At 37.5% G+C, this 12,814-nt stretch overlaps 1 protein-coding gene across 13 annotated transcripts in view; it reads left to right on the top strand.

The window, feature by feature from the left end:
• OSBPL6 (oxysterol binding protein like 6) overlaps positions 1–12,814 on the top strand; it is a 198,344-nt gene that overhangs the window by 163,180 nt on the left and 22,350 nt on the right. For 6 of the 13 annotated variants that reach the window (XM_082395628.1, XM_082395623.1, XM_082395629.1 and 3 more), the window contains 3 exons: positions 1,198–1,331; positions 9,904–10,011; positions 11,679–11,816. In XM_082395628.1, the coding sequence (XP_082251754.1) occupies positions 1,198–1,331; positions 9,904–10,011; positions 11,679–11,816 (380 nt within the window). Of the gene's footprint in view, positions 1–1,197; positions 1,332–9,903; positions 10,012–10,820; positions 10,893–11,678; positions 11,817–12,814 lie in introns of all 13 variants that reach the window. The other 7 variants (XM_082395635.1, XM_082395632.1, XM_082395631.1 and 4 more) reach the window with 2 other exon arrangements.

The following is a 12,814-nucleotide window of genomic DNA, read 5'->3' as shown; positions in this document are numbered from 1 at the left end:
ACCAATGTATGTTGTTAGGTATGCAGAAATGGCAGTGGAGGTTGTTTTTATTGTTGCTTTTATTTTGTTTTATTTCTAGCTCTATTGAGATATAATTGACATGTAGTATTGTATAAGTTCAAGGTATACATGTTGATTTGATACACTTATATACTGAAAATAATTGCGATAGCTAACACCGTACCATTTCTTTTTTTTTTAATATTTATTTGGTTGTGCTGGGTCTTTGTTGCAGCAGGCGGGCTCCTTAGTTGCAGCTCGCAGGCTCCTTAGTTGTGACTCACTGGCTCCTTAGTTGCAGCACATGGGCTCCTTAGTTATGGCTTGCTGGCTCCTTAGTTGCGGCAAGTGGGCTCCTAAGTTGCAGCATGCATGTGGGATCTAGTTCCCTGACCAGGGATTGAACTCGGGCCCCCTGCATTGGGAGTGTGGAGTCTTCACCACTGCACCACCAGGGAAGTCCCACCATTTCTTTTTTGTGGTGAGAACATTTAAGATCTACTCTCTTAGCAACTTTCATGTAAATAATATAATGCTATTAACTATAACATCATACTGTACATTAGATCCCGAGAACTTATTCATCTTATAACTGGAAGTTTGTACTCTTTAAAAACACTTCTGATATCATGATGTTCTTGGCTGAGAAAATAATGCAAGTGCTATTCTTAAGACCAAATCATTTCCTACCCCAAAGAGAACTAGTTAGAACTTCTAAAATAGCTGTCTTATTTATATTGGTAGGACTCATAAAATGCTCTTGTTTGGGTACACACTTTGGGGAAATAATTTTTGATAGTTCTAAATGATTTGCATGAGGCTTCATTGTACACAGAACTGCTCAAATATTGCCTTCAAATATGGCAGAGTAAAACTTGTTCCCTTTTCCTTCTAGGAATTATAGTTTAGTTTCTAAATATTGAAATTTAAAAATTGATAATTTTATATGCTGCTTCCAGGTCTTTGTTGGCTTATCTGGTTTGAAATGCTAAAACTTTCATCCTGATTAATTACCATTCCTATATTTGTGTATGGATGTTCTGGTAGATTCCATTTTATGGCTGACTTTCAATTAGACTGTAACATAAACTTTCCAGAAAATATCTGTGTATGAGTTAAAGTACTGAGAAGTTTATAGTTTTGTATATTCTTTCTGGATCCATTTGATCTTTGTTTCTTACTTTTCTCCCCACGCAGTGCATTCTCTTTTGAAGTCAGCGTTTAATAGCATAGCTATAGAGAAGGAGAAGCTTAAGCAGATGGTTTCTGAGCAGGATCACAATAAAGGCCACAGCACGCAGATGGCACGGCTCCGACAGTCACTGTCTCAGGTAAATGAGAGTGTTTGTTTCACTCTCATAATACATGCCTAACCCTATAAGCCAAAGATGGGGGTGGAGGCAATCCATCATGGGGATGGCACATCATCTGAAATTCTCCCAAGACATTGCAGTGTCAGTATTACATTTTATTACTTTTCTTCCAAACAATATCAAGGTAAGAGTGAAAATGAACCAAACTTGCTTGCAAACATAAATGCTATTTTGGCTGATTGAATACTTTTAATGCCTCTCTGTAGTCATTATAAGGCAGTCCCTGGTTTAAAAAAAAAAGAAAAAATCATGCATTTATACATGATTTACATACACATTTAAACAGTTATGTTCCAGAATATGTTTGATCCAATGTCAAATAGACAAAATCTACCAGATCTTCCACACTTAACTATTTTTTCCCACTTACATTTTAATCTGTTGAAAATTACTGATAACTATTACCTATTTTTTCTATTCTGATTTGCACTCTTAGGATTTTCTTCCTAAGTTATGCTCCCTGAAGCTAGACTCTTATATATATTTCAGTATATATTTTACACTATAATAAATATTACTCAATATATATTATATTGATCTTATTAATACCAATCAAGTCCCTGTGTATTTCAAGGTTGAAATTTCTGTTAAAAATCCTTTAAAACTGCACTTATGCTTTCTTTTTCTTTTTTTTTTTGACTTGTATATGGATATAATTATGACAAAATACCTCTCCTATAAAGGCAGATGATAATGTTAAGAAGCGTTTAAATCTTGGAAAAGCACTCAGATATGTATTCATAGTTACATATTTAGATTTAGCTATATGAAGTTGCACTTATGCTTTCTTACACTGAGCACTTCCTCTGAAATATTTTCATTTAGTCTATAAATGCACCTTTAAAACTTCCTTTGAGACTTCAATGTTGTTATTGATTTTGTGTGAGAACTCAGTGTTTATATAAAATATTGTTCACTTCCTGGTGCCTTGGATCAGAGCGAAGGAGCAAGCAAATCCTGGGTAAGTGGTTTTCCATGTGGATCAGCTCCTGCTTGAAGAGTTTCCCTCAGTTCCTGAAAATTAGACTTAAACTGGTCTCGCCATGTTTTATGTCCCTGAACTGTCAGCTTCTTTTCAGCGTTAAGTTTCACGTTATTGAATGCTGTTTTCTGGGCCACACTTTCTGCTGTTTGCCATCAAACACTGTCAGTTGAGGTGCATATGCTGCTTCCAGTGCAAAACTAGGGAACTCGAGAGCCTGAGCATTCCAAGCGGCAACTGTGTTCCAGTCTGCAGAGGGCTTCCTTCACAAGCACACTTGAACGGTTGCCCTGGACTGATCTCATGTCATGTATCTGTCGGACACCTAGTCCATGTTAATCGATCTTCTGAATCGTGATCCTGAAAGGATCATGAATCAGAAAGATCAAAATAATGGTGAGTAAACATCTTGTATGTCATCCTGTAAATGTGTCAAATACACTTTTGTCCCCCTACATGTTGCAGTGTTTTCTTCAGATGTATTAAGGATTGAAGTCTTAGTGGTATGAGATAAGCTTGTGCTGAGAAAAATAAGAAAATGTGCTTGTTTCCCGCTTGCTTGCTTTTATTTGCTTGTTGGTAAGACAGAGAATAGTAAACACGTCTAAGTTTGGGAGGTCAGGTGAGATTAGAAATGGTGATGCAGAGAAATTTTAAAGCAGTCATTCATTTGTTCATTCATTTATTCATTGTGTTTAATTCAACTACTGTACTTTAGGTACAGTGCAAGGTATAGGACACCAAGTTAAAAGTAGCCCTGGCCATGTTCCCAGGAAGTTCATGGTCTGACTACTGAGATGAGCAGTATTTACTCAGGAAACAGTTAAATGGACCACGCTGTAGTCCATTCCCAGTGGCACATGAGCAGTGCAGATTTCCAGGGCTCTGGGTGTTCAGAGAAATGAGAGATGCCTGAGCTGTGAGCAGACCCAGAGATCAGGTTCGTGGAAGAATTGGTCCTTGATGGACCTCAGGAGACAGCAGCAGCTGTTAGCAACGTGACAAAAGTAAAATAAAGTGAAATTACATCAACTTGCGTGCTTCGGGTTAAATGTTTCCTTCTCTTGTCTAAACATTTATTTGCATCTAGACTTAGAGCCTCAATAGATTTTTGTTGGGTTATTTGCGGGGGTGGGGGGGTGTTATATTTACTTCGTTTTTTTGAACTCCAAAAATGTGAAAATAATTTGGGACTATAAAGATAGTTATACCCTATCCACTAGCGAATTCAGTGCTTCCAGTTCTGTGTTATCACAGCATCTTGGCTGTGTTCACATCCTTGTGTCTGTACATACCTTCCCATTGGGTGGATCATTTCCTCCTGAGCTCTAGGGCTCAGGAGAGATGCCCTGGCAGAAAGATGTGGATACCCCCGTATATCGGTGCATTTATAGATGTTGATAAATTGTGTTTTCAGTCAGAATAAAAGAGGCCAATGATGCTGCCATAGAGAACATTAGTATTTAAAGGACAAGCTAAAAAAAACAAACAAAAAAACGAGGATCCTTTGATGGAAACCCAGGGGAAACAGCTGACAAATTTAGATAGCTATGATCATTGAGATCAAGGGTAAAGAGTTTTGATAATTTCAAGAATGAAAAGGTTAACAGGGTCTGACTTAGCAGCAAATGATATATGGACTGAAAGTCAACCTTGAATTTGGCAGTCATCTAAGTTTGTTTGTATCATGAAGGGAAGGAACTAGCAGATAAGGAGACATTGAAGATGGGAAACAATTAACTGATGTAGCCATCTTGATTGGCTAATTCTTTTATTTTCATTGTGCCTCTTTAAATATAGCACTAAGGATTGAACAAGATATGAAATAGCTTGAGTACATTGAGACAGCTGTTCTACGTATGTTTCTATGTTAATATAACGTCACATTATTGTGTGATTTTAGGTAGCCTAAAGACATCTTTGATCCTTATTCAGGTATCATCAGTTAAATCCCAGATACTTTTTTAATGAATAGTTACCAATCCAAGTTTCCCCCCAGAAAGGGAAGGAGAGAGACTGTTTAAATAACTTCTTAGATCAGTCTAACGTTTTTAAAGCTTATTTTTTATTTGACATAAGTCCGATTTGATATATGTCTAATGATTAAAATGCTGCTTTTCAATAAAGCTTTTAAATATAGCAACTTGGCAAATTCCATCATCCTTTTAGAAGGTACATAGCATAATAAAATAAGTAAAATTAACATTCTTCACTACATGCTCAGCATAAATTTTTACCTGCCTTGGGCATGTAATAATTTGCAAGGCTGAACAGTATAATGAATTTCTCTTCTAAAGTAATATTTCATCCCTGATCTATATGTATACAAAAATGTACATAATTCTGTTATTTTACCCCATGAAACTTTAAAAGTAAACTTTTACACCTGAAAGGCAGCATAGATGTTGGATTTACACCTGTAGGACAAGGTATTTTATGTGGCATGTATCCCTTTGTAAATGACTTTATTTCACAGCAGCTATAATTTTATGCACTGAACACCAAAATCAAATAGTATATAGTAAGACTATGGTAAACTCAGCCCCCTAGATTACTATAATGAAAGATTCAACTTGCCTTGAGTCTGTCTTCAATACATTACACTCCGTCACTATTACCAGTTTGATTTCTGGCCCCAGAGTTTGTACACAGCTTGTGCTAAATGCATTGGGTGTTGGGTCCATACAAATGTGAGCAGAAGAATACGACCCAGTACTCAGTCTAGAGTTACTGAATTTCATTAAATCAGTACGACATCCACTGTTAGATGTGCCATCATTCTGTGCATTACTAAGAAACAAAAAAATGTCAATTAAACTGACCAGTGCTTCAGAGGTGTTAATGTTTGAGGAATTGTGCATATTAGAATCAGTGAAACGTGGTATGTTTGGGAATGTAAGCAAAGACATTGGCTTAAGGCACGTAGCAGCATAGTTAAAGCCCCAGTCATAGCATTTACCATCCTTCCTGTCTACAGCATTTGATACATCCAAAATAGGTATTCTGTGTTGGGATAAATGTTTTAAGTGTATTTGTTCCTGAATTTCAGACTTCCCTGAGACTTGGCCAGATTTGTTGTATATGAAGATATTCTTCATAGAATCCTTTACATCTTTTTTTTAAGCTATCCAGTAACTTTAAGTTGATGTCATTTTGGACATAATTTGGCAATGTTTATTAAAAGCCTTAAAAATATTTTACCCTTTGACCCTTTGGTCCATGGCTGATATGTATAATCTAAGGGGGTAATGCTGAATGTAGAAAGCCTGTATGCACATAAACGTTCATGGCAGCATTATTTATCCTCATAAAAATCAGTAACAACGTAAGTGCCCAAGAGTAGAAAATAATCACTTGTTCCGCAGTTATTAAAATCACATTTGTGAAGAGTTTGAAACATAAAATAAGTATCTGTATACAAAGAATAAGTGGCAGACACTGGGTGTAGAATATGTTCCCATTAAATAATGTGGAAAATGCATAAGAAAAAAAGCTAGAAAGAACTATACCAAGCTACCGGGCTTCCCTGGTGGCGCAGTGGTTAAGAATCCGCCTGCCAATGTAGGGGACACGGGTTCAAGCCCTGGTCCAGGAAGATCCCACATGCCACGGAGCAACTAAGCCCGTGCGCCACAACTACTGAGACTGCGCTCTAGAGCCCACGAGCCACAACTACTGAGCCTGCGTGCCACAACTACTGAAGCCTGCACACCTAGAGCCCGTGCTCCCCAACAAGAGAAGCCACCACAATGAGAAGCGCGTGCACCTCAACAAAGAGTAGCCCCCGCTCACTGCAACTAGAGAGAAAGCCCGCATGCAGCAACGAAGTCCCAATGCAGCCAAAAATGAATAAATTAAATAAATAAATTTAAAAAAAGAAAGAAAGAAAGAAATATACCAAGCTACCAGAAATTGGTTGATTGGGTAGTAAGGTATGAGTTTTTAAAAATATTTTCTACTTTTTTGTGTTTTCCAAATACACTATAATAGTATTTTTTTAATAAAAAACAAGGTGATTTTTAAGGGATACCCAGATTCTTGACAGCTCTAGCTTTGACAGTTTCCATACTTATATTCTCACTCCTTTTCAACCAGTTTTGCTTTTATCTGAAGGGTTTAAGTCTTCTGGTGATCCCACATTGCCATATGTTTCATATCCTTCTCCAGCCTTCAGGCTTCTATGTGTCCTTCCCAGAACCCACAGTTCCATTCAGTAAAATGCATATGCTATGCCAGAGTCTCACCCAGTCTAAGGTGAATTCTCACCCATTGTCTGCCTAGGGGGGTGAATGGTAGTTAATAGCCAAGGAGGTGAGGATTTGGGCAATTAATTCTTGCTTAGAACTTCAAGATGGTAACTTCTTTTATAGATGGGTCAGGAATTATGTGTTTCTTGGATATATTACACTTGAATGTGTATGAGGGACATGAGGTGTGGGGAAATGAGTATACTTTGCGGAGAGTTTGTAGTGCGGTCTGAGCTCACTCATGAAAGCAAGTAGTGAGACTTCCTAAAGAATCTAGGCACAGTTCCTGAGCCCGAGGCTGCTTCCTGCCTGTTAGGCCTTGACCCCGTCTGCCACTCCTGGAGCAATGTTATTACTCACAAGTTTCCATGGCTTTTCTTGCTCATGACCTGGCACAAGTGGCTGGCGACGTGCCTCCTTTTCCCTCGCTTCACCACTGTACAGACTCCTTGGGTGCATTCTGTATATTGTTTCTGCCATCAACTGGGCTCTTCTATGTTAATTACCACTAATAGTGTCATTTCACTGAAAATATCCATATACCTCGATGTTCCCAAGGATGTTTCCATAATATCGTTGTAGAGAAAATAGGTGAGCTTCAGGGAGGGAAGTAACAAATGTGGTCCTGAGCACTCCCTAAGAGCGCTCATGGCGCTTGGTTGTAGCCAACTTCAAAAACAGTCTGTGTGGGGCTTCCCTGGTGGCGCAGTGGTTGAGAATCTGCCTGCCAATGCAGGGGACACGGGTTCGAGCCCTGGTCTGGGAAGATCCCACATGCGCGGAGCAACTAGGCCCGTGAGCCACAGCTACTGAGCCTGCGCATCTGGAGCCTGTGCTCCACAACAAGAGAGGCCACGATAGTGAGAGGCCCGCGCACCATGATGAAGAGTCGCCCCCGCTTGCCACAACTAGAGAAAGCCCTCGCACAGAAGCGAAGACCCAACACAGCCAAAAATAAATAAATAAATAAATAAAAAATAAAAAAAAAAAACAGTCTGTGTGAATGAGGCAAAAGGAGGAGCCATCCTGGCAAGACACACAGAAATGGGCTGTTGCATGCTCCGCATCTGCTTACACTTTCTGCCCTTGGGGTTGCCAGAGTTGGAATAGTATTTATTTCCATGCTTTTTTGTGCCACGTAACAACGTTTTTCTACCACTGCATATATATTATTAATACAATATTCCTTTAATTTTCAGCTCATTTCCTATTGATATTATCAGCTAGAGGCTACCTTTTGTGCCTTCACACACACCTGTAGGCAAGATTACATTTAATGAATACTGGATGAGATGAGAGCTTAAATGGGAATTTAACTTTCTTAAACATCCAGAGCAAACAATTCTCCAAGTTTCCTTATAAATGGGACACTTGTGTGTAAAACTCCCATCCTCTGAAAAAAACATTACTTATCCTTGCCCTTGAGTTTTTGTGGGGTTTGTTTTGTTAACTCTATTCCAGGGGCAACAAAAGGTGCAGTCACTCTGGAGGAACCCTTAGTTGAGGTTTGTGTGAAACCCTGAAGTCATAAATGTGATTCTGCAATTAAAACCATCTTACAACTTACAACAAGGCCTCCTACTTCCAAGACAACAAAATATATCTGGTTCTAATTATTTCAATAACTAAGACAGCTTTCAGTACACTTGTGGACAGAAAAATAATGAAAGAACAAATAAGCATAGGTAGTCACAAAGAATACGAATTATACAGTATTTTTTTTTTCAAATTTCAAGTGTTTGAGATTTTGCTCCAAGAAAAATGATCCTGAGCACTTTTGCAGAATATAAAGGTATTAGGAAGCACATGGTTTATTTACTAAAAAAGTAATCACCTTTTTTCTCACTAACACATCCCTGTTTTCTCAGAGAACTGGACACATATTTCCTCCTGTCTGCAGTATGACTGTAGGATCTGTGTCCACCTTTAATCCATCAATACTTGACAGCCCACAAAGACCAAGTGTGTTCTATTTTACACATAGTTTACAAACTGGTTTAAAGACTTTAAACAAAAGCCAAAAGCTGCGAGTGAACAGTTTTCTTCTTAAAAAGCAAAAGCTGGGATGAAGGGAGAGGGGCTGTTCCGTGCTCCATGCCCAAGGATTCTGCACCCCTCAATGAAAGTGTGAAGTTTAGCCACTGTGTAATTTATCCTGGGTGATTTAATAGGTACAGAGTTATAGTTATGCTGTTATATTTGTATACGTATTGGTTTACCGTAGTCATCGACTCTTTACAAAGAAAAGCAGAATCCTCACTCCCCGGGGCAGATGTGCTCTTCAGTAAGTCCTGACATTTATCTTTTCACTCTGAAACATTCACTTCCATCTTCTAATTGCTGGTTTTAATGGGAAGGAAAGGAGCTGTCTAGCTTTTCACTGGGCTTTGTCCTCACAAAGGTCTTTTACTTGAGACTTGGTGTAATCCAGTCAGCTACATGTGTCTTCTGTATATGGAACAGGTTCCTATGCACTAATGTGCTCCATGTGCCTCTGTCCACAGGGCCCCTGTTAGGGAGCCCATGCTTATGTAAAGCTGTTCTCTTCTTGCCCCACCCTCTAAACTGAGTTGTAGCAGATGGTGTTTTACTGATGCTGACTTAGGGTGTGTTAAAAGTCATGAGATGCAGGTAGCTTGGAGTTAGTTTCCTTTTTGTGATATGTTCTTTATTATACTTGTCGATGTTTACACTGTTCAGGGAAGGCATCTTTGGTCTACGCTTGAGTTAGTTCTGCTGTACTGTCATAGGTATTAATTATGTGCTCCTAGAAAGTGGAAAGACAACTATTTTCTTTCACCAGACTAAAATATAGCTTTATAAAATATAAAGCCAGTTCATTGTTCATTACATTTCCAAATAATTTTTAAGATATCTGGTTTTGAAACAACTCCCAAATTTTAGAAACTAAAACCAAAAAAAAAAAAAAAAAAAATTGAAAGACTCAATAATTTTTATCCTAGGGTGTAAAATGTGATATATATGTGGTGGTAGACTGGGCTTGGGTGTAATGGACCTGACTCTAAGGGAGAGAAAATTCCATGAATCATTTTTATGAAATCCATGAACTCTTTCAACCCACTAACCTACTAAGTAGTAGTCTTATATTGCAAAAAACTGAGTGCCTTAATTCTGAGCCATTTATTTCCTTCTTACCAGTGGGATCTGGCCTATGGTGGCTCCAAAAGTTTCAGCTAAGAACATCATAAGACTTTGTTGTATAAAGTGTACCTGTGTGCTTGTTCTGCTTTATGCTTGCTTAATAACTTGAAATTACATATGTGGTTTTTGTTATTTTAAGGCACTCAACCAGAATGCTGAACTAAGGAGTCGGTTGAACAGAATACATTCAGAATCTATTATTTGTGATCAGGTTGTCAGTGTAAATATTATTCCTAGCCCTGATGAGGTAAGACTCATTTTTAATAGATGTAGAATACTTATTTTATAGCATCTAAATCTACTGCCTATTTTTATTTATTTTTATACAGTTCTTTCACTGCTGATACGATTCCCTGCATAAATATTGTGTTGCTGACAGTTCAGTGTTCTTTGGAGTGAAGGATGTACATGAGCTTGACATCATTGATTCTTGGTGATCAGTTGTCTATTTTTATTTATTCCTGTGTTCATCTCATGCTACTGAATATTTAGTTTGTATATACTCCAGCTTGTGAATTTTCTCTCACTCTTCATTTGAAATATTTCTTATCACCAATGGCCCATGAAATGTTGAAACAAACTCTTTTAGCTGAGAAGGTGCTAAATAAAAGTTTGCTTAAGGTTTGTTTTAAAAGTCCTATCTAAGAAGAGAAGTCACCTGACCTTGCTAAGATACTACTATTAGTGCTGCTACAGCTCCTACTGATGATGATGCTAATAATTAATGGTTAACAGGTGTCACGTGAATGCTTACTATGTGCTTGGCATTGTGCTAACCCAGTTTATACATGTTATCTCATTTCACACCCCCAACAACTCTCTGAGGTAGGTGCTATTACTCCATTTTTCAGAAGAATTTTTGAAGAAATGGTAAGCGGATAGGAGAACATTCAGTATTTGGGCTAAACTTGAGTGTATAATTCTGTTTATAATCCTTTATAAAATTATTATTTTAGCCATGAGAATTTATACTTTTCAACAGTAATACATGTAACAAGGTGAGAGTTTTAACTAATACTAAGGCCATATTTGCACCAAAAATATACATTTTTCTAGAAATCTGTGGGTGCAAGTGTTCTGCCATCTAACTGCTTAGGAAATACCATCCCCAGACAGCTTCTCTTTGATGTAAGTTACCCACCCCGCGTCCATCCACCTCCATGGGTCCCATGATCTCTGATGACACATATGCCTACTCAACTGCCCAGAATCTAGAGGTATTTCTAAAATTTTGTCATTCAAAAATTAGTCAACAATCTCAGTTTGAATCTTCTTTTCAACTTGAAATGTGTACTAGAATATATATATTTTAGTTCTCTTACATATTTTTCTGATTGAAACTTAAATTGTATCCTTGAAAACAATATTTATTACTTACTGAATAAAAATACAATTTGAAATAAGGTTCAATACTCTAATCATATGTTTCATTGGTTAAAATTCATGATCAAACTGGAAAATGATTTTTATATATTCCGTCTCAAAAATTAGTCTTGTATACTGTTTTCTTAGCATATCTCTAGTGGTTTCTACAAATACTGCTTGAGGTGTAGTATACTGGCTAGAATATGGCTAGTTAATGACAAGCCTAAGCATATGACAAGGAACTTGTCTCCACAGTCAATTCAGGGTAGGGGCTCAACCTGTTACATTCCACTTAATATTAATTGAGCATAGATTTAAAATCAACTCACCTTTCACCTGCACCTTTTGGATTCTTTAGGCATATTGGAAGGAAACTTATGCAGTGGTCATTACTCAGTTGCAAGTGAAAATTAGCTGTGGTCACCACTCTTTTAACATATAGTGTGAATTTTTCTAGAAATCTGGCTAGTACGTCATGGTCTCATTTGAACAAATAGCCATTCTTACAGGGAAGAAAACGATTACACCATATGCTTTTCTCTTCTGTAGGCTGGTGAGCAAATCCATGTCAGTCTCCCCCTGTCACAACAAGTAGCCAATGAGAGCCGCCTCTCCATGTCGGAGTCTGTCTCTGAGTTCTTCGATGCCCAAGAAGTGCTCCTCTCCGCAAGCTCGTCAGAGAATGAGGTAAGGTTCCTTGATGCATCAACCCTAACTGCTTCTGACCATGAGTTTGGGTTAAAGAAAGTAAGACTGTGGAACTTTTTTTTTTTAATATTATAGTAAGATGTCCAAATAGTAGCAAAACCAAAAGCATGCAAACTATATGGTTTCCATTTACTGAGCCCTTAACACTCTGGGCACCAACTCAATAGTCACAAATTTGATGAATAAAAAGAAAGAATCAAGATTTATTCTGACTTACCTGTACAGTTCATATTTCAGGGTTAACAAATAGTTGATAACAGATTCCTTTATAGAAGGAGACTATCTAATAAATGTATTAAGCATGAGAAAATAAGAAAATTAACCATTCATGTTTGTACATACAGACACACACACACACACATCCATACACATCTTTGCCAGAGACAAGAATTTGAACTTAGAAGGATAATGTCTAGCATATATCTAGTTGGCTAATTATCATTTTTGGAGGTTACCACTGGCTACCATAAAAGCTTTATTGGATTGCTTGTCATACCCGTGAATCTTGGCAAGGTCTTGGAAACAAGAAATCTCTTCCTTGGTCAGGTTGCAGAAATTCTTTTACTGAAATTTAGTCAAGTACACTTAGAATTTTTTTTTCTTTTTTGGCATGGGAGAAGCAGCCAAAACTCTTTCCCACACAGTTGTTTAAGAATTTTGTCATTTGAGATTGCAGATCTGTACTGCATTTTTACAAAAAGGAGATGAAATAGTTGCTAAGTGTTAATTCCATATGCATAGAAAATAGATTGAAAGGAAAAATCCTGACAACTAGTAGTAGTTCTTTTTGGATGTTTGGAAGTATGAGTGATTTTAGAAACAAAAATAAGTGGAAAATAGAAAGAAAGAATGAACACATCACTTTTCTAATGGAGAAAAGCTAAAACAGAATTCTTGTATCAGGTACTGAATTTGTTACCACATCAAGCTAGGCACTTGCCTCTCAGATTCCAAGTCATACATTAAAAGATTCACAG

This window comes from Balaenoptera borealis (genome assembly GCF_965194805.1).
Source record: "Balaenoptera borealis genome assembly, chromosome: 6".
In the NCBI taxonomy this organism is placed as follows: Eukaryota; Metazoa; Chordata; class Mammalia; order Artiodactyla; family Balaenopteridae; genus Balaenoptera; species Balaenoptera borealis.
Note: the sequence above shows the minus strand (reverse complement) of the source record. Positions and strands in the feature narration are given on the sequence as shown.